The sequence below is a fragment of the Meleagris gallopavo genome, chromosome Z (assembly GCF_905368555.1).
Source record: "Meleagris gallopavo chromosome Z, MGAL_WU_HG_1.1, whole genome shotgun sequence".
NCBI classification, from domain to species: Eukaryota; Metazoa; Chordata; class Aves; order Galliformes; family Phasianidae; genus Meleagris; species Meleagris gallopavo.
This window is the reverse complement of record NC_139435.1, coordinates 16,569,167-16,592,039: the sequence shown is the minus strand read 5'-3', so window position 1 is coordinate 16,592,039 and position 22,873 is coordinate 16,569,167. Positions and strand designations below refer to the sequence as shown.

Sequence of the window (22,873 nt, the reverse complement as noted above, 5' to 3'; positions counted from 1 at the left end):
AAGGACAATAGATTGTTTATTTAAAACTATTCTCATTTGAGTGCATGTGGCTTATTGATTTGAATACAACTTTGTTGCTCATTAGAAATGAATCGGAGAAGCATTAAAAGGTGCATATTGTATTATCTATTTATTTCCTTGAAGCCGATTCTTAGGGCAGCCAAAACTTAGGGCAGGTAACAGAGGGACTACAGAGAGAGTTGGCTGGGTCTTGGAGAAGAGCACGTGTAAGTGCTGTAGGTTGGTTTGCTACAAAGCAACAGAAGTACCCCCTGGTGCTACATCACAGAAGTTCTGCCAGTGAGCGCACAGCTGAAGTGGGTGAACAATGCTGAAGAGCTGCTGACCCACATGCTGGGTCCTGCCATCATAGTGGCCAGAGACTTGGTGCAAGATGAGGCACTGCTGAGTACTTCCTCCCATGGTGTTCCTGGGGACAGAGAATGCCACGAGCATTGCCTGCCATGGGAAATGGGCAGGAAGTACAAGATACGACGTTTTGTTGGGCACTGTGCTTGGAGCAGCCACTGTCATTTTCTTTTCTTTTTGAGGGAGATTCTGATGACAGGTGACAAACTGAGAAAGAAAATGGTGTTATCTTCCTTTCTTCCCAATGCAAAGAGAGTAAGTTGGGTGTGGGAGGAATGGAAGTAGAAGAGTGGGATAAGTGGGAACAGCAGGCAGGCAGCCGAGAGAGGGCTCTTTTATAAAAAAGAAAAAAAAAAAAGAGACCAGCCTATTCCTGCCAGCATAAAGGCACTCACAGGTCCTTGCCTGCTGTGTTTCTATGGAAGCACGGAGCAGGGATGTACCACCGCTGGGCACTGGTGTGGCAGCTGCTCTGCAGGCTGGTGCTGCAGCCTCAGCCCCATACTGCCCATGACTGCTCATACCCAGAGGAGAATGAGGTGAGGGGGGCACTGGAGCTGCCTGAGCAGATGTTGGATTGAAAGAAAAGTCGTCTAGAACCATGGCCTAATTCCCTTGTCAGCATACACAGCCCTCACACCCAAATTTACGAGTGTTTTAAATCCTAGCTAGCTGGCCCAGCTGGGAATATAAACTAGACCTCAGGTATTGTTTTAACTCGAGCTGGCAAGCTGCCCACCCTGCAACTGAGGATACAGAATAAATCTGGCAATCCTTCAGAGCTGTCCCACAGTTCCCCCAGAAGCCCAGACAGATGCTTGACGATTCCTTTCCAGTTAACGTGGGAGAGGTTTTTCTTTCCCCCATACTGTAAAAACAAAGCAAAAAAACCCCACTCTGTTGTGATACATCTCTAGAAATGCTTCCACTGGTAAAGGAACAGTAACTTGGGCAGTGGCTACTCACCCTGTGACTAAGTAGTGTGGGTGCTTAGGTCTGAGCACCTGGGCAAAGCTGGCGTCAATGAATAAACATGCCTACACTGGAGCCAGTAGACTGTGGGAGTCTGTTCAAATCAATAAGCTGTTCAGGCTTTTTTTTCCCCGTTTCCCTCCAGTGACAATAGCTTTGTTAGGGCACTAAAAACTTGTAGGCTGTATTTGCTGGAAAATGATGTCACCTAAGACTTGAATAGATGAAAGATCAGAGGAGGGCTCTGCAAACTTTGTATGGCAGTCAAAGGACTGTCAGGTTGAAAAGGATCTTGGAAGGTCTGTGGTCCATCCTCATGGTTGAAGGAGGGGGTCAGCTTGAGGTCTGACCAGGTTGCTCCAGGCTTCATGCACTTTGGCTCTGGTTTTGAAAACCAAGGGGAAGAAACCTCTAAAGATAAGGACTGCAAAGCCTCGGGGCAGCAATTTCCAATGCTGGATTGTTCCCATGAAGAAAACATATTTTCTTATATCCATTTTCTTATATTTTGAGTATCAGTTTGTTCATTGTTTCTTCTCCTTACTCTGTTTACAGCTGTGAGTATCTCTTCTGAAAGTTCCCAGTACATTTATCCAGATATCTCAATTGCTTTAGATTGTCTGGAAGATTATTCTGTTTGTACTGCTGTGGTCTTGTTAGATTTTATAAGTGAGATTTCTTTTAGCAGAAGGTGCAGCTCAGGCTGCAATATGATTTTGGAGAGTTGGCACATCCAATATGCCACATGTAGTATAAGTACAAAATACATTTGAACAAACAGAAATATGTACTTTTGGCAATATTGTCATCTGAAACATAAGGCAAAAGTGTGAGGCCTGATGCATTTGCATTAGCAAATGCCTGTTCTGAAAGTAGGGAATCATAGAGCTTTTGTAAGTAACAAAGGGAAATTGAATATTTTGTTTTAATATACTGCTGTATTTAGGACTCTGAGTTATGAGACTGACTAATCTTAATTTTACATTTTAAATAGGAAACACCAGGACATCAAAAAAGGCACTAAAAAGCTTATAGAATCAGAAGACAGCAACGTCCTAGTATTCTGTAATCTTCACATATCAGAACACCTTCAAATTCATGTTAAAACAATTGGTTGTGTAAAAGAGATGTCTTAATTCCTTCTGCTCTTGAGGTAGATTTTTCTCTAATTGCTATCAACTGGATATGTGGTATTTTCAATCTCTTCATAGATTCCTGTTTTGTTTCCTTATGTTTCTTTGGTAATAAGTACATGCTGAACACCAGTCTGTGCATAAGCGACAGCTTAATTAAAATAGATTTAGAAGTAGTTTAGGTAAATAAGCACTAACCTATGTTTGAAAATTCACTGAGTTAATTCAGGCTGATTTTCATCATGAGTGCATGTACTGCACAGAGCAGCAAGAATCCACTTCTTAATTCATTTGCTTTCTTTTTGTGCATTATCTGAAAGAGCTCTTATGTCTGTACAGCTTGCCATTTCAGTTGTGCAGTGGCTGTGCAACCTACATTACTTGTTTTATTTTTAAAAAGTAAAACATCAATTTTGAAAAGAGACTTTACATTCTCTTCCTGTGCCTGGTCCAGATATGCTGGAGCTTTGCTGTACTGCATAGCAATGTTTGTTTTCTAAATCCTACGCCAGGTAATTGTTTTTCTGCAGTGGCACAATAGCATTCTTGATGTGTAGAGCTGCATATGAATAGGAAGTATTATAAATCTAACATCAAGACTGCAAAATAAGTTCTAGTACAGGACTTGAGTAGCAAGCAGTGCTGTTTACTGAAGTGAGAAGCTTTTCTAGTAGAGCAGAAAACTAGGACCAGCTGGAATGGGGAAGGGAGGGACATGGCATGGTGAAATGCCATGATGTGCTTTCTGGAATGGTCACTGCTTTGGTTTGTGTTTAAAATTATTTTTTTTTTCTAAGCTCATGTTGTATTAATTACTTTCCAGCTTGCAAACAACAGAACTGGGTGAAATTAATCTGTCACTTTACTTTTGTGCCTTTCTCCCCCCACCTTCTGTGTGAGGAAGTATTTGTTTTGTATTTCGTAAGCTTTCTAGAAAACTTTTTGAATACCATTTTTCATTCACATAAAAATGCTGCAGGCACACGTGCTTAAAACATGCAGTAATGTGACAGGAGAACATAGTGAGGTTGAGCATAGCGTTCTGAGATGGTGCTTTCCATTCTTCTCTTTGCATCGAAACCATTCCTGTAATCATAGTGCTATCACAAATGAAATTTTGCTGAACTAGTAATTGTTCTGTGGTTGAGAGAATACCACAAGAATTTTGTTGCTGAAGTCAGCTGCTGTGAAAATGAGACTCACTCCCCTGACTTGGCCCATACCAATGATCTCTCAACTGCCATAATCACAGAAATTCATGGAGAAATAGATCCACTCCCATTCATTAGCATGAAATCAAGAAGCAGATCTTGGAAAGAATCTGGTAATAGACCAGAAGCCAGCCTGGTGTGGATGAGCAATCTCCACGCGCTGTTTAGCAGTGCTTTGCCTGTTGATTCAATTGAAATGTCTCATCTCTGGGGTGTAGCGCTTGGTGATATTGGCCCCGAGTTGATGAATACATGGGTAACTATGCTTGAATCCACATTCCTGAAGCAGGGGTGCAGTTTCTAGAAAGGCCAAAGATGGCAAGGGTTTTTAGCTACTGTTACTATGTAAGCATACAGGAGTACTACAAATAGTTCCCAATAAAATAAATAAATAATAAAAAAAGAACTAAAAAACTCCAAACCAACAAAAAAGCCTGTCCTTCTGCTCCACTTTTCAGGGTGTGTCTGTCCTTTCATAGTCTGATATAGCAGCTTCAGTCTACCGGTGTCTAAAATTGGCAATTGCAAAAAATAAAAAAAACCCAGGTCCTGAGAAAAACAAAGCAACTCCCACCCCCAAGAAGAATGAAAGAGGCTACACTGTAGGCTTAGGTCTCCCATTCTTGATACCTACTGTTGATTTTGAAGGGCCCCAATTGTATGTAACATGTTGGTACTGAGAGATGAAAACCTGACGCTTACCATGCAGTACAGTTTAAAATGGCATCATATGACTGTAGGATAAGCATAACAGAGAAATAGCAGCCTTTCAGTACTGATGCATTTTTCTTGGGATATTCATATGAAAGCATTCACTGAGGTGAATTAAGCACAATCTCCTATGTTATTAGGCTATGCATATGTACAGAAAAATAACAGTAGCTTGGTGCAGTATTTTAGATCTTTTCTTGCAGAATTTAAAATTACATATGAAAAAAATTAATTGTAATTAATTATAAAATTACAATGAAAAAATATGCAAATACTGAGTCAACTGGAAAAGAGAGAAGTTTAATCTCTAGATAATGTGTGGAAAGCCTGATACACTGCAGAAGACTTCATCCTCATGATGTCGAAGATCTCTAAAATGTGCTCAGTTTTCAGAGTAAAACTTTATGCCCTTCCCCTGGTCACTAGTTCTACATATTGAGGAGGCAAGAAGTTATAAGAATAAGATTTGTGATGTGGAGAATGCCTAAGCCAATTACTACAAAAGTTTGTGTCCAAAACTTCTGCTAGGTGATAAACAATGTAAAGTAGCCCAGAACTGCAGGATAATTATGTTAGTAGGTTTTGAGGGGAAAACATGATGTGAAAAGTGTGGACTGAGATTGCTGCCTGTACTAACCAGAAAATTCTCTCATCTCTTGATTGGGTTGGAAGGGGAGGATTCTGCATTGCTAGTTAAGGTGTTCCTTTTATTTTTCTATGTATGAGCAGTGGAAAAGTCAAAAAGGTAAAGGACCTGTGCTTTCTTTACCAAAATTTGTCTCCACAATCAATTTATAACAGCAAGAACTATGGCATGAAATTCTTTAGAAATAAATCTGTGCACTCTGTGTTTTGTTTTCGCTATCCTAAGATATCAATGATGAAGACAGGTGGCTAATAAGCCACGGAAATAGCACTAGTTGTTGAGATACTTTATAGGAAGATCAATTGAATTTCTCTATATACTTCTCTATCTATGGAGGTCTACAAACAAGTAGCACAGAAAGCATTATAATCCATTCAGTCTTCTGCTCATCGTGCTTCTTAGTCTAATAAAAAGGAATACTGCAGAAATTCAGAACACAGAGTGGTACTGTTATTAGACCTCAGGTGTTGTTAGGATTTGCTGAATTCTAAGTATTGGAGAGCTTGTTGCCTGTGGTTAGGGCAAATATATATATATATATATATATATATATATAAATTTTCCCAAGCACTTGCTCTTCTGACCAGAGATACAAAGTGTATAGTCCAAGCATATGGAGATAATCTTATTCTACTTTAGAGGATTATCAGTTTCAAATAAAGATCAAAAGAATGTGCAATATTTGCAACATGTAATGCATCTTAATTTACCTCAAGCAAATGCCGTGTTTGTAGCATCGTCCTTCACATGGCGTGCTAGCAATGCAAAAGAGTAAAGAGTTCAGACTGTGTCAGAGCCACAAGGTAGTGTTAATTCCTGTTAAAGTAAGTCATCCACAGTAAGCACTTAAGGGAAATTCAAAGCTATTACAGAGGATAGCTTGCCAAAAATGTTAACTCACTTATGACAGTCAAATACTGTTAAATTCTTTGAACATGTGTAAAAATGGGAAAACTTGCAGATCTAATTCCAGAAAATGTGGGTAACACACTGATAAATGGGTTGCTCTAAAAATTCACACAGTTCTGTTATGATTTAATTTTGAGTCTTTTTTATTTAATTGAGTGTTTAACTATTGATGGAAACACAGTAGTTCCTCCAAGAAAGATGCAGTTATTTACCCTGAATGGAATTCTGTGTGGCACTTACATTGTATTTTTTTGTCTTTTTTAAAATTTTTTCCTTGTTTGGTTACCACAAAATGATTTTTAACAAGGAAATTTTGAAAAGAACTTTACTCTTCTATAATTACATATATGAGCTCTCTCTTTTCTAAATGGCCATGTAGTAGTGCAATACCATACTGATTTTTGTGTAGACCTTTTTAGTATATTATTCTTACAAGAACATCTTCCACAAAGCATAACTCCTTCTGGATTAATATAGCTTTAAAATTGTGGTGAATTTCAAGTCACATAGTTGATACATTTGAGTTGTACTGAAATACCTATGCTATTACCCCAATTTCTCTGCCGGTGGGTTTACTAAGGAAATTCTTATTTTCTTGCCTCAGTATTATTTCAACTGGAATCTATGGTATATCAAGCTGTCCTGGAAGGACTTTATTCTGTATTTATCTGACACACATGAAAAATTTTTCTAGGAAATACCACCGAATGGTATGGTTGATTGGAGTAGAAAATATGTTAATATTAGGCTGGAATGTTAGGCTAAGCAGAAGAGAAAAGCAGAAGACAGCAGAAAGACAACTCTTGACACATCTGTCATTAAAATACTTAAATTTGCCTGGAAATTCAAGTAGGTTTTAATGTTTTTACAATGGAGGTCATATGGATGCTTGGTGAAAAAATATTTACCTGGTTTCATGTTCAGTGCTTTACTTATTGCTGTAAATATGCTTTTTTTTTTTTTTTTTCTGTGCACATTTCTGAATCAATTTACATTCTGTTAGAGCTTTATGTTCATTTTATTTGTATAGGATTATTTTTCCTAGGATTTTTACTGGTATAGGACTCAACTGCTTTTACCATTTAATACTGCATGTCTCTTGTTGAAAAATCTTAAACATTCCAAATGCAGCTTAATAGTTCATTTTGATTCCTGCTTCTGGACAAGAGTTAAATATAAGTCTTCAAACCTTTATTGTGTCCTCTTACCATCAACTATTTTAAATGACTAGTTTCTGTGCTAAGTGGACCTTGCAATCATGTTCTTGTATCATTTTTTTGCCTTTGAGAACAGGCACTGAATTTTGTTTGTTTTGTTTTGATTTTTAACAGCGTATTTCTGTGTTGAGGGACAGAGAAGGTTGAGTCCAGCCCAAAAGAAAATTCCAAATCTGAACCAAAAAAATAACAACAAGAAACCTGTATAACTATTATGATTACTTTTTTTAGTGTATTGAACTTAGTCTTTTCTGCTTTGCACATAGTGTGCTGTGGTTTGGATCACACTGGACTTTAGTGGTATTTCAGTAGAATTAATGCATTAATAACAACTTTGTTTTTCTCCATCCTGCTCATATTTAGTTTTTTGGTTTTGGTTTTTCTTTTAGTTTTTCGGCTAAATTTTACTCTTCAAGATTAAATTATCCTCAGCTTTATGAGGTCAGTTAGATTTAAAATTAGGCTTACAAAATTTGCTGGCTTATAAAGTGAACAAATTGCAGTGTTTTGTTTTGTTTTGAGTTTTAAGCCAAATGATTGCAAGTTATTCTGCTACAGAATTCCGGCAATGGTACATTCATTTTCTAATGTACATTTTGCATCACTCTAATCAAAAGCTGTTCTCTGGTTTTTAGGAAAATGTATGTAGACTTACGAACTTCCATGAGCACATGCTCACTAGAATTCTGTTCTTCTCCACTGAAGTTTTGCTGCGTTTAGAGTGCTCTTGGAAGCTGTTGATATAAAAGTTTAAGATCTGAGCAGTATATTTAATAGTGAGGTATCAGTGAAGTTCATGCTGGCTCTGCAGAGGTACTGGTTTGGTTCATAGTAGCAACACCTTGATGTTCCTGCTGTACAACCCCACCAAGAGAGGATTTACCTGGGTGCATGATGATTCCACCTAGGTGTGAGATGAGGTTCTAGTGCAGCCCACTTGGAAACAAAGTTTAATGACGAGTCCTGAATTAGTTTCTCTCAAATGTCTTTCTTCCCCTCCTTTTATGATTGTTGTCTCTTCCTGATTAATCACTGACCCACTGACAGAGTACAATATATGTATGTTTTTGGAACAAGAAACTTTATAATGTAAGCTTAGATTTGTTACAAAGATGAAGAAACATAATTACTTACATATTTCCTCAAATAAAGAGGAACGTGTTATTATTGCTTAGGAAGGTAAAACACTTCCGATACTTTCTATCAGTTATTGTGATCTTTCTTTGACAAATCTTACTGCAGTTTTACATCCTACACTTCTGAATTTTACTTCCAAATAATGTAATCAAACTGTTCTGCACTCCTTGTACAAAATGAGATGTGCTGTGCCTTATCATCTCTCTTCATTATTACTGATTGCTTTGGAGAAATAATTTGGAGTTATAAATGTTTCCTCTTAAATGAAAAATCTCTATGGTATGAGAACTGTGTGCAGCTCTTCTTATTCACTTTATACATTCCTTACATTTCAAAAATACTGATCTGACGATATGTAGATAACTGGCAGTTGCTGACAACTCGCTATAAAGGTTGCTGCATATTTTACCTTCGTAATACAAAAATCCAAACTTCCAGTTTGATTTTTGTCTTTAACTAAAAATCTGTATTATTCTGTTGGCCTTTAATTATGGAAGTGAATATGAAAAAAAATACTTCAAACAAAAAGGTTGAGTTAAAGCCAATCTTTTGTTTTTACAACTGATCATATATCTAAGTCTCAAAGCCAGCCATCTTTTATTTCTTAAGCCTGCTTTTATTCACTGTCTCTCTTTGAATTATGCCACCAACTCCAGACTGCTTATGTTTCACTGATAGAATCTCATCATTATGGCAATTCTCCTCTGTACTCTGAAATTTTCTCTCAAGCCAGTGTGAGGAGGAGTTTCTCAGTTTGGCAAGATTTATGCTGATATAGATTACGTGGTGAAAGTTTTGTTCCAATAAGCAGCAGTAAGTCAGTTTTTTTGCTGAAGTATATGCAACCTACTCAGAAAAACTTTGAAATCTCTTACAGCTGTGCACTGAAGCAGGCAAGGGACTAAGCACTCCTGAGCTGTGCTCGGTTATCAGAATTGCATGTTGGGTTTATTTTTGCTTGGATTTATGATCATATTTCATCAACATTAGATATATTCGTAAGCAGCAACCTGTTGTCTTTTTATCTTAAGAGAATTTTTATTGAAGAATTGTGTAATAGTTTTCCAACAGACACTCAAAACGCACTGTCAGTGAAAGCAGAAGCATTGGGACAATTGTGGCACAGGACAGTTTCAAGTTGATGATGTTTCTGTCCTTTGAAAGTGTTTTTTGCAACTGTTCATAGGCTGCATCCAACCAATGATAAAGTATTTTGAATCTCCTCATAAGATTTTCTGCAGCTCTGAGAGTAAAAGCAGATCTTTAACAAAAAATAGTTATTTTATATATATAAAAATCTTGTATAGTGATACCTTCCTGTGATTTCAAGCATCTCACACCTTTTAACTGATAAGAAGTGGCTGTTGTGATACCAGCAGAAACTTGTTGGTTTGAGTTGTCTGCACCACAAAGACTGCTTGCTGATGTACCTGTGAGTAGGTGAGTAGGCATAGATGTAAGTAAGGCTATTTCAAGAGTGAGGCCTTGATAGTGTGTTTTTTTTTTTGTTGTTTGTTTGTTTGCTTGGTTTTTAACCCAAGCAAAGAAAACAACAAAAAACCCTTGTTAACTCCCATTTTCTTCCTGCCCCTAAGAGTTAAAACACTTTCAAAGGCTGCTTAAACATTGTGTACAGAATTTGCCTACAAAATACTCTTTACTTATTCCTCTTTTTTTTTTTTTTAAAGCCTGATTTAAATTGATGAGGAGGTTTCAGTTAATATTTATTAAACAAATTCTTGTTTGAATGGAGTGCTATGACTTTTGTTCTGTTTTTGGTAGCATTTTTTTTATCAGTGCAATCCTATGAAGAACGCAGCTTATATTTGTCTTGTCTCCATATAGTCCATTCTCTTTCCTGTCAACTTCAAATTCTGTTCTTCAAGTATATGAGGATTAGAAACAGAGTACCTGTTTTAATTTAAATCTATAACTCTCTCTCTATATAATTTGAAGTCTATAGTCATTGGTCCTTGTGTGATCAGTGGTGACAAATTGAACCATTTTGATTTTACAGTACTAGAAGAACAAAATAATCAATCGAGGAATCTTCATCTGAAAACAGATTGGTGACAGCTGAGAAACTTAGTGGAAAATACAGGTACTTAGGTAGAAAAAAAAACAACAAATGTACAGCTGGAGAGACAAGAAGTGGGAGGTGTTAAATGGCTGAAGTTTCTCAAGCCTAACTTTTTAAGAGTTTAGTAGAAAAAGAAACTGTTTTATGTTCAAACTGGCTGTCATTGATTAAAATTTGAAGAATTTTTAATGGTACTTAAGATTTGTATGCCTTCCTCCAATTGTATATTTTGGATTAATCTTTTTTCTGTAGGTTGGACTCCTGTTTCCTCCCATGGTAGTAATGTGCTGTGCTAGCCAAGTAAAATTCATGCTATATAAAGGAGGAAGAGAGATTCCTGTATACATTGCTACATATTTCCTATTCCCTAGGACTTCTGGTCAGAATGCGTATTCTCTTAGAGGCTCTTACTTTTATAAATATAGTGTACTGGTATAGTTGTATATGGTGATATTAAAATGAGAAAGGCATGTAAGAATGAATTTGCTCATTGATAGCCTAAAGAATAAGAGATGCCCATAATCTGCATATGGTACTTCAGCTCCAAGTATGCCACTGGACTGGTAGTAGAGCATACCCCTTAGATCTCCCATTTGTGCCTCTGCCAACATCAGTGTCATTTTTACCGTATTTTCTGAAGTTGGGAGGCAGTCTGGTCTAAAGTGTTCAAGGCAGCAGAATTCTTTGGCCAGAAGACTTGCATCGCCTGCAAAATCAAGTTGTCTTCATTGTCCACTCCTCTTCCTTTTATCTAAACCCTCTCATAAATTCCTATTAAACTGTGTAAGATTACTAATGACACTCTTCATCCTTACATTTCAATGTTAACTGCATAGACCATTTCTAATTTAGTAACTTTTTTTTCATTGGTCTTTATTTGTATGCTGCTAATAATAGAGCAACCAAACGTTCATTGATTTGATGACTTTTTGGTTGGGTAATACATAAACTTGTGTCCTTGCTTTCAGAGAGATAGAGTTATATAGTGTTTCTTTTACTATATGAACAAAAAATTATTACCTACATAAGCAGGTTTAAAAATGACAGTTGAAACTATACTTTCCTTTTTAATATCCTGTAACACTACTCTGATTTTGTTTAATTTTGCTGTCTGGTAGTTTCTAAAATAATTCTACTTTTCCTTATCAATGGTATACTTGAGTCCTTTTCCACTATCTCGTGTTTTGTAGTTTTTTTGTCTTTGACTGGTATATACAATCTCCTTTAACTTGCTATTCTACCTCAGATACATACTTGTTCAGTAAGACTGGACTTCATAATAAATAGTGAGGTCTCTTGTCCTTAGAAATTTCTCTTCTTCACTTTCACATTTGATGACAAATGTTACTTTTAAAATATTTCATAAGTCAGAACAAGACATATCCTGGGGCTAAATCTCAGAGGAAACATTGCCTCAAGTAAACATGAAATATTTCTTCTTTTTCCATAAAAATACACTGGGAGTTTCTTGAGGCTCCTTTTTTACACACACATATATATCATATTTTATCTTTTCAAGTAATCGAGCCCCCTTTTTTCAAAAGGCTTACTGAAAGCAAGTTGTTTACCTTTTAGAATCATAGAATCGTTAAGTTTGGAGAAGTCCTCTAAGATCATCTAGTCCAACTGTTCACCTGCCACCTATAATGCCCACTAACCCTTGATCCTTAGTACTGTAGTTACCCTTTCTTTAAACACCTCCAGGGATGGTGACTCCACCACTACCTTGACCAACCTGTTTCAATGCTTCACCACTCTTTCAGAGAAGAAATTCTTTTTAATATCCAACTTGAACCTTTCCTGTGTGTCTAATAAGGTCATTCCCTCCAGTCCAATCACTGGTTACACATTAGAAGAGACTGACCCCACCATGCCACAGTCTCCTTTCAAGTAGCTGTAGAGAGCAGTAAAGTCTCTCCTGAGACCTGTTCTCTAGATGGAGCAATTTGAGGTCCCTCAGCCACTCTTTTTAAGACCTGTGCTCCAGTCCTCTCACCTGCTCCATTACCCTTTCCTGGACACACTCCAGGGTCTCCCTATCTTTCTGGTAGTGAGGGGCCCAAAACTGATCACAGGACTCACAGAGCTGAGTACAGGGAAATGATCACCTCCCTGCCTGCTTGCTACACTATTTCTTACAGCAACCAGAATGCATTTGGCCCTCTTGGCTTCAGGGAAACACCGCTGGCTCATTTCAGCTGAGTGATGAACAACACTCAAAAGTCAGTTTCCCTTACAGTGTCTTCAAGTCACTCTGTCCCAAGCCTGTAGCTTTGCCTGGTGTTGTTGTGGCCAAAGTGCAGGGCCCAGCACTTTGTCTTGTTAAACTTCATCCCACTGGGCTCAGCCCAGCTATCCAGCCTGTAGGATAGAAGGCCCTTGTAGGGCCTTCCCACCCTCAGGCAGATTGATGCTTCCTGCCAGCTTGCTGTTGTCTGCAAACTTACTGAAGGTGCACTCAGTTCCCTCCTCCAGGTCATAATTAAAGATGTTAAACAGGACAGACCCCAGTACTGACTCATGGGGAACACCACTTGTGGCCGGTCACTAGCTGGATTTAACTCCACTCACAATCTCTCTCTGGGCTCGGCCCTCCAAGCATTTCCTTGCAAAGAGTGCTCCTGTCCAGGCATGGGCTGCCAGATTCCCCATGAAAATACTGTGGGAGACAGTGTCAAAGGCTTTGCTGAAGTCTGGATAGACTACATCAACAGCCTTTCCCTCATCCACCAGGTGGGTCACCTTGCCATAGAAGATGAAGTTGATCAAGCAAGACCTGCTTTTCGTGAACCCATGCTGACTGGGCTTGATCCCCCAGTTGTCGTGCACGAGCTGTGTGATCTCACTCATAATGATCTGTTCCATAACTTTCCCTGGCTGTGAGGTCAGGCTGACAGGTCTGTAGTTCCCCAGATATTCCTTGTGACCCTTCTTGTAGATGGGAGTCACGCTGGCAAGCCTCCAATCTTCTGGGACAGGAGCTCTCTGGTTGACCAGGCACACTGATAGATTATGGAAAGTGACTTGGCAGTCACCTCTACCAGCTTCCTCAGCACACTTGGGTGGATCCCACCTGACCTCATGGATTTGTGACAGTCCAGATGGAGTAATAGGGCTTTAATTGTTTTCACCTGAATTGTGGGTAGAAAATAATTGTTGAATTTTTATATATGTTGGTTTTGCTCTTCTATTATTTATAGGGAAGTGCCTAAGAGATTAATGTCCAAGAGGTATATTTTGCATTTCAGACAAGAGGTTTAGTGCCTTTTTTCAACATATAGTTTCAAGAAGGACTTCCATTGCCTTACAGTTTTTTCTAGGGATATTACATTTTTGTAGTGCACAGACCTGACTGCATTTATAGAATTTTCCTTGTTCCTGATACCCAAAACTTCTGTATGAAGCCATCAACCCAGAGCTGTCCCTTTCATTGAAATGTAAAGGTGAAGGATCTCCTACCTTCTACCCAAATGCTATACAAATATACTGTTCTTCATCGTCTTGCATGAGGCAAGAAATATCTGAAAACTATTTTATCCTTAAGATAGTGAAGACTTATGTTTTCTGCAAATCCAAAAGTGGTTTTACATTTTGGAGAGAATTCAACCAACTGTGATTTTATTATCTTAACGTAAAGAAGCACTTTACCATGACCATTAAGTTTTTGAAATTATGTAGTGTGAATAGCAGTGTCACATCTGGCTTGTCAAAGTCAGCCTTCTTTTTGACCATGTTTCCTACAATGTCCTCTATTCATAGCAACGTTGTAAAATGTATCAGAGAACAAATAGAACTGTGTCACTTGTGTGGTTTTGGTAGGTAAGCCTGTGTCTTAAGTCTACTGTAGTAGGTGATTTAATATAAATTTTGAAAATTATTTGATATCTGGCCATTCCTTTTGAGAATTCAGAGGTAACTCTTCTGAAATACCAAGAAGGGTTTGATAACATTGAATAATTTCAAACAATTAACCCAACTTATTTTCTTTTCTTACTGGTCTGCTAGTAAATTTTCTTCTTTGAAGAAAAAGTTGATATTTTAGGTCCTCTAACATTTCTGTAACATAGGTCATTACCAGAACTGTGTTTCTTTCATACAATTGCCTTACTTTTTTGAGAATTTTTCCTGTTTTACGTTAGCCTGTCTTTATTACTATGTATCTGTCTATATTTTTGTGACACAAGCTGGTATACAGTTGATGTGTGTAGACACTGAAGAGGAGATGTGTGTTGCAGTTCAACAAATGGTCTCACCACACTTATGAAGATTATGGAGTTTATGAAGATTAGCTAGGCTAAACAAAGAGGATTACTTTCTTAGTAAGCTTTGAGCTGAGGTCTCTACTGGAGGTTGGATCTTTACTCTGTGTTCTGACAGAGGAATCTGAGGATAGTGGCCTTTGTTTAATCAGGTTGTGGTCTTTCAAAGAAAGTATCTGATCAAGATTTTAGTATTTCTGTCCCAAGTGAAGATCTTTTCAGGATGGAAGAGATTGTTGGTTACATGTCTTAAAACTGGTATTTTTTTTCCTCTTCCCCTCAGTTTTCTGTAGTGGTTAGCACCACCTGTACGTCTGTTATGGCAACTGAAAAGTATGTACAGCTATAACTCATGTAATCAAATGCATAGATCCTACTGTATTATTTTAAAATCTAAGTATTCATACAGTTAAAATGTTGTTTACCATATATCCTTTTTCCTTTTTTCCTAGTTGTGCATGCCTTCATTCAGGTGCCTAGACTGTTTAATCATTTGCAATGGATTAGTCCATTGCTGTCTCCAATTGTTTTCTATCTATAGTATTTTAATTCTCTTCTTCTCAGCCATCAAACCTCACCTTTCACATTATCTCTTCAAGGTCTGAGATTCCTTTGTGATTGTGTGATCATGTACAGCATTAGAATTACGAGCCTGCCATGTATAAACTTTAAACTTTTCTTTCTTTTAAATAATCTCCTTGGTATTTTGTCAGCAGCTCCAGGTAATTTCTGGATAGAAAGGTGTGCTGTGTAACTGAAATCTATTTAATGGTATCATAATTGAAAAGTGAAACATGAACGGAGGCTATATTCACAACTATAGTCAAAAGGAGAAGGGGAGCAGAGCAGAGTTATGGTTGAACTGTTTAGCTTTAATTCTGGATTTCAAGAGCTCTGACTGCTTGATTTGTTAGAGTTGCTGTTGCCATAAAACAGGTTATTTTTGCATGAGTGTGTGTGTTTAATCAACTAAGCATGAAATCCCTTGCATTTGTTTATCCTTATTAAATTATGGCAACAAAAGAAACAGACAGGAGATGAGTCCTTAGCAAAGCAGAAATAATGGAGTATTTCACCTCAGAAAGGAGAGTGAAAGAAGTACAGTGATAGGTGAAGAGAGACACAATGGAGGAAGCAGTAATTCAGCGATGTTCTGTGCCCAAAGCTTTAGTGTGTGAGCTCTGGGTTTGGCCACCCCTGCTACAGGTGCAACGTTTAGTGATTTTTCTGGAAGAAACCCACTGTCTAGGGTTGTCAGCTTATAGGCTTATCTTAAAACTGGAATAATCTGATTGGAATAGAAATCCGTAAGTAAGAGCAGGACTGGCTACCTCTCTTACCTCCTGCATTAAACATGCATGTGGATATCATGTACGTGCACAAGTAAAACAGAAGTACAGTGGAGCTGAACATTTTCCTACCAACTGCAGCGTGTAATTGTTCCCAGTTTCTTGGGTAAATAAGTGATTTTTTCCAATACTGGCTAAAAGCATAAATTTTCTCAAGATATTGTAATTTTAGGATTTTGTTTGTTCGTTTGTTTTTTAAAGAAAAAAAAACTTCTGCCTCTTTTAACCCGCTTCTTATCCAGTGGCTATATTTGTTGAACAAATCAGACTTGAGTCCATCTCAGTTTCTGAAGACCAGTTAGAATATTAATACACATTTTTCTTAGCCGTTTGGCTTTTCTGAATGGAGAAGGGAGTACAATGGCATGCTAAATATTTTTGATGTACTTCTCTTTCTGGGTTTCAGGTTTGGCTTTTTTACACCTTATAGGCATGTTACTTTTTACATTTCAGATTTCAATATAATACATCATGACATCTTAAAAATGGTTCAGTGCTCATTCATGCTTTGTAAAAAATCTCAGGATTATGTTCATAATCAAAAGTAGAATAATGAATGCAGACTTATTTCTTTATATTATTAACTCTGAATTCACTGCGTATTCTCTAGGGGAGATCTTGGATTGTTTAGTTTGGAGGAGGCTCAAGACAGGCCTTATCACTCTCTTTTGACTGCCTGGAAGGGGATGTAGCAAGGTGGGAGTTAGCCTCTTCTCCCAAGTAACACTAATGAGAGGTAATGGCCTTAAGTTTTGCCAGGCGAGGTTCAACTTGGATATTAGAAAAAACTGCTCAGAGTGGTGAGGTACTAGAACAGGCTGCTCAGGGAGGTGGTGGAGTCACTGTGCCTGGAGATGTTCAAGAAATGTTTAGATGTGGCATTGAGGAATATGGTTAGTGGGCATGGTGGGGATGGCTTGACAGTAGGACTAGTCTTTTCCAGCTTTAATGATTCTGTGATTCTAGATGTAGCTTCCAAAGTAGTGAGTCAGCTTAGTCTCTGAGTGCTTTCTGGGTGCTTAAATAACCCTTGTTTGTCTGGGATTTTGTAACTTTTAAGTTGTTGAGAGAGCAGGAAGGCAATTATCATTCTGTCTGATTAGTGATGTTTTTGATGGTAGATTGTTCATTGAGTTTGTGAGGAGGAAAACTGAACCAAGTTTATAAAATTTAAATATATTATTAAAAATGTCTCCTGAAATGTGCTGGTATTAAGAGAATTGTAGTATTTCTCATGCCAGCCAGTGTAAAGTAGTATACACAGCAGCTTAAATTTCAACAGCTTTTTGAAGATAAACTATTTAATGTTCTTCTTTATACCAGGAAAATAAAGATATTTGCAGAAGGAAATCATCCTTACATAAGGACAAAGAGAGAGGAGACATGAAAAGAAGATGTTCATATCAAAATATGAGAGTGGTCTGAAGCAAACTATGTTACTGTCTTTGGAGTTCTGTGTGTGCTGACTCTCTTCTCAGGACCTTCCATATCTGTCTATGCTTACAGATAAAGGATGAGTGAGTGGGTGGTGGGTCTGCATGTGCTGCCTGGCACACTCAAGATCACCTAGATTTTTGATCATATGTTCAATCAACAGCAGCTAAAGATTTTATAGGCTAACTTAGATTTTAGGAAATCAACTTCAGACAGACTGAAGTTCACACAAGCAGTCTGTGGAGCCCTTTTCACACACACAGCTTCTGTATGTAGCCTACAGATGGCAATAATTAGCTTTGGCAGAACTGCAGATAATTAATGTTTTCAGGGCTGTAAGAGTTGTGTCTAGTTACACAAGAACTGTCACAGTATCTAGACAATGAGAAGCATGGATTTTCATCAACTAACTTATTCGTTTGTTTTTAATGTGATATCAGGAAGTTCTTGCAAACATGCCGTCTTTATGGGGACAGATTGAATACCCTTTAAAGACTGGGTACAAAGGGCCTGACACAGACTCAAGAGCTCTGGAGACTTTCAAAGAATTTTATGTGGCCTTCAGCCTGATACCTTAAGTGGAAACACAGTTTGAAGGAACTTATGCTGTGCAATAAACTCGGTGATTTTCACAAGTACCAGAGTATAGTATTTGCTATGATTTTCTAGAGTTCATAGGGTAAGCATGGATTGACGTCAGTGAGTAAAGCTGGAAGACATGTTTATCTAAAACACATATAAGGGCTATCCTTGAAAAACATCTGGCAGAGTCAAATTTTAAGAGGCAAAGTTTTTATTTTTAAACTGTTGCCTTTGTTCAACTTAATTACTACAATAAATGTGTTTTCTCCTAAAATGTGTCTTTCACTTTTTTATATATTGTTGAAAGAATTTAACTTTTCTTGAATTTATACTTTTTTTTTTTAAACAAAAGAAAATTATTTTAGCATGGTAATGATGTAGAGCGACAAGACTTTGGGATGTGGCATTTTTTAATTGTGTATAATACCTGTTTTGTGGGACTCTCATCTCTGTGCAGGCCTAGACTAGAAGAAACATTTATCAAGACAGTATTATTGCAAGGTATTCTATCTTCACATAGAGATTATCTCCTGCTTAGTTTTGTGTATCAGCACGTGAGCTCAATCTCAGATGTGTTTAAAGTAACTGGGAGTTGCACATCAAGAATCCTCTCAAAAAAAGCTTAAGTCATACTGGTAGTACCCATATGGTTACAACACAGGTATAGTAATTTAACACTATGTAGAGGAAATCCAATAAAAGTTCTGTAGTCATAGTGAACTATCTTTCTATAATCATCTTCTCATTCATTGTCCACTTAGAACCAGCAGTTTACCTCATTGTTTTATTAACATCTGTTCAGTTTCTTGCTTCCTGGAGTAGTCATGAATGCAAGAGGACTGGCATGCATGAAGGCAAGTACTAGAATATTTTCCCGAAGACTGGGTTTCTTTATTCGATGCTCTGATTGGCTAGTGTTTAAGATGGAAAAAACTACTTAAGTCTCATAATGATCTGCACCCCCAGGATAGAACAAGGAGACTCAAATTTCTGTTGCTGGAGGTTCAAAAGCTAAGACTATATAAAGACAGAATATGCAGGAGAGAGAAGTGAATGCACAGTCACGTTTTCTAGTACTTAGCATAGCAAGAGTAATCTTATATGAAGGCAGCAGATACTGGGGAAAGAGAATGTATATATATACATATAGATGGGTAGAGGGATTCTATCTTGGACCGTAGATCCAAAATTGCTAGCTTTCCCAGAATTGTATGATTTTGTGTTTTTGTGTAATTTTCCATGTAACATCTAAAGGGTCTAATTAGCCTTGCTAAGGACTTGAAGGACCTGTTGGATTGTCCAGCCTATTCTTGCAGTGCTAATTAAGAGACATGGACAGAGCTATAGGGTAGGCGTTGTGTTAGTGATTTGTATTCTTTGTTGTGATTAATTCATACTTTTCTAAGGAATAGTGAGAAACCTACATTTTTACAGCTATAGCTATGTCCAACAAAATACATTTCTTTCAAGTTGTACTCTTTAATATCTGAAATTGTAAAGTAGGAAAAATGCTGTCCTCCTTCTATGCATCTGTCAAAGCAAGGCTAAGAAGGAAATCAGCTGAGCAGAGCTCCCTGATTCTTTCCTCTGTCAACACGGAAAAGCTGTCCAGAAGCTGTTCAGTAGCTGCTGTTTACACCAGGTATTACCTTTAGAACTAGAGTTTTCTGCCAGTTTTGCTTTCAGAAGGAAACTCATGAATACTGAACTGCAGAGTTGTGTAGGGCATGTGCCTACCTCACTCTACAAGCTCTATTGACTCTCTTCAAGAAATTAAGTCACTTTCCTCACTCCACCTCCATGAGTTTTATTTGAATAATTAACAGGTATATTTGTTTTGTTGTAAAACTTCTCTAGATTTCAAATGAGCTGATCTCTGTTAAGTACTGACATTGGCAAAATAGAAAGTTTGAATAATACTTCTTTTCTGTCCAGCACCTTTCAATTTTAAACATGATTTAAAAAATCTTGTTAAAGAAATATTTGCAAAAAAGAAACTTCTTTGTGTTTTTTTTTTTTTTTTTCCTGGCAGTGTTTTAGAGCACTTTGCTGCAAAGGACCACCACCACCACGACCTGAATATGATTTGGTTTGCATAGGCCTCAGTGGTTCCGGCAAAACAAGTCTTCTGTCACAGCTCTGCAGTGAAAGCCCGGAGAATATAGTGTCTACCACAGGTAGGATGCTGTCATCATTCCATGATGTGCTTAGGGTGTTGTTTTGAAACAAATAGCAATGGCAGTAGAGAACCTCAGCAGAGTTGTCTTGCTTTAATAGATTGCTTTGAAGCTTACACAACTTGTTCAATGTTTGGCTGTGTACTGGGGGATATTCATGAAAACATAAAATTTGGAATATGTCAAAAGTCAGAACTGACGTTGTGATGTAATAAAACAATAAAAAAATTATGAAATGGGCAATAGCAATTTACTGTAGGCAGGCATTTTAAAAGGTTTCTTTCTTCTCTTTATTCTTGGCTTTTAAGCAGTCTTGTTATACAATCAGAGAAGAGGAGGTCATGACACAAATTGGAATGGGATAATGAAGCACTGACAATTACATCATATTTAACTTCTTGTACTCTTTGGTATATACTAGCAACCAAAAGACTAACGTAATGGAAATTATTTCTGATTCTGTTCTTTTAGATCGTTAGAAAGACTTATTTATAAAGCACAAACAGATTATTTAAAAAAAAAAAAAAAAGATATTGTAAAGGTAAAAAGAAACAGGTACAACAACAGCTAAAAGGTATCTTAACTAAAAAAAAATATTGACTATGCATACGTATGTAGATGTACCAGAAGGACTGACGCTTGTTTTGAGCAAAAAAGCCCAGACAAAACAAACAAAAAAACCCGACAGAATTTCAGAGTAAGAGAAAAGAATACCTGGCTGCAGAGTTCAAAAAGATGACAGACTGAGTCATAAGAGATGGAAAAAAACTGGCTATGTGGCTGCAGCAGTTTAAGGTTGAGCTGCTGAGGGAATAGGTTGTGAGTAACTGGTGTGTATAGTTTATATGGCTTTATACTGTAGCTGTGCTTCATGGACTTGAATTCTATATGATTGTCCCTCATCTGCCCTGTTTTTCAGTGTGTCTTTGCTTAACTTACAGGAACATAAGGTTAATCAATAAAATGAAAAGTGAACTAAAGTAGACAAGAGAAAATGCAGTTTTTTCTGTGATGCATAGTCATCCCATTGGTGATGGTGTTAGTAATGCTAAGAAGATCTTACAGTCCACTGTGGTCAGTGTTCAATTCAAATGCTTAGAAGGAAGTTGCTGATCAATTTAGTCATTTTTTCCCCTCAACTTCATCTTAAGAGTTCACTTGAAATTGAAATTTTAACACTTTTGACCACGAAAGAAATAGTAACACCAGTGTTAACAGTGTTAATAGATCTGTCAAAGGAAATAATGAAAATATGATTCACTTGAAAATTAAATTTCTTTAATACTTCTACATATCTGCAACAAATTGCTATTGTATATTTAGACAATGTGAGCAATGAAAATAGACTGTAGAAAACTAGGTAGCGTCCAAACTATTGAACTTCAAGGTTCTATCTGTACATACCATACTTTTGCTATATAAGAAAATACTGAGAATCAGTGAATGCAGTGTTGAGACTGCTTCTCCACATGATTTTCAAACCACGGCCTGTGTTTTTGCTTTTCTTATCAATGCCATTCAGGTCCATTCCAGTTTTTACTTTTTGAGAAAGAGTTTAGGATTTATTTTGAGACAACAAGCTATTTCAAAATTATTTTGTTCAAATTTTCTTACACTAGTACTTAAATTCTGGAATATCTTAGTTGTCTGATTGGGGAAAACAAGTTCCTTGTTTCTGTTAAATGGTAACTAATAATTGGATTGACGCACTTTCTAAACATGTTTACTTAGTTTGCATGTATGTAATTATGTTGAAATTGTTTGTGCCAGATGAAAATGAACTCAACTTCTGTCTGTACATACTATGCTGAAAGAACAGATTTATTTTTTCCTACATAGATTATTATTATATTTACTTACATATCTGTATGTTTGTCAATATGTATGTAACATTAGACTCTTGCTTAAATTACAAGCAGTATGCTTGGATTGCTGTAAGCCTTGTATGTTCCCTTTCTCTCAGGTATAACTTTCAGTTAGAAGAAAGCATATATATATGTATTTTTGCAACAAATAACTTATTAGTCTCTTTTACTTTTTTTTTTTTAGGTTTTAGCATAAAAGCAGTGCCATTCCAGAATGCCATCTTGAATGTAAAAGAACTTGGAGGTATAGCATTTATTCACTTGATTATAAAAAATTACAATGTCCAAAACTCATCATATTATGTGTAAAGAAATGTTTTTGCATAATGGTAAGATGTTATGACTCCAAAGAGGTCCAAAGAGGTTCCATGGAGCTCTGATGCAAGATAAATTCCTGCTTGCAGAATAGGAGACCTGCAATTTTGAGTAGCATCAGGAGATGTACTAGTGGCAACTGGATCTTCAGTTTGAATGTTAGCCAGAATGGAAGGTTAAGTGCGAGAGGTTATTCCAGCATACCATAAACAAGAATGAAAGGAGGACAGGGAGAGGTTATTCTATCAGTAAACAGGGGTGGGAAATCTACTAAGGGAATTAGAAACATTGGATAGGCTGTTAACCCTGGAGTACTCAGCCAATGAGGAAATGAAAGGAAATTTGCGCTGGGAAGTGGAAAATACAAACTGCTGCGTCTCTCTGATCTGGCATGCCTTTTCTCAAGGTTGCCTGTTATTGCAAAAACATGAAATAAATCATGATTCATAGCAAATTCTGTCTGAGCCTGGAATATTGAGTATGAGCATTTCTCATAATATCAAACTG

General features: G+C 37.2%; 1 protein-coding gene across 4 annotated transcripts in view; it reads left to right on the top strand.

The window, feature by feature from the left end:
- The window catches only part of ARL15 (ARF like GTPase 15), a 223,884-nt gene that overhangs the window by 62,624 nt on the left and 138,387 nt on the right, over window positions 1-22,873 (top strand). For all 4 annotated transcript variants that reach the window (XR_014880321.1, XM_085212800.1, XM_085212801.1 and 1 more), the window contains 2 exons: window positions 20,042-20,186; window positions 22,236-22,295. Coding sequence is in view for 3 of the 4 variants with exons in the window: in XM_085212800.1 (XP_085068926.1) it covers window positions 20,042-20,186; window positions 22,236-22,295 (205 nt within the window). In the remaining variant the exon portion in view is untranslated. The remainder of the gene's footprint in view (window positions 1-20,041; window positions 20,187-22,235; window positions 22,296-22,873) is intronic.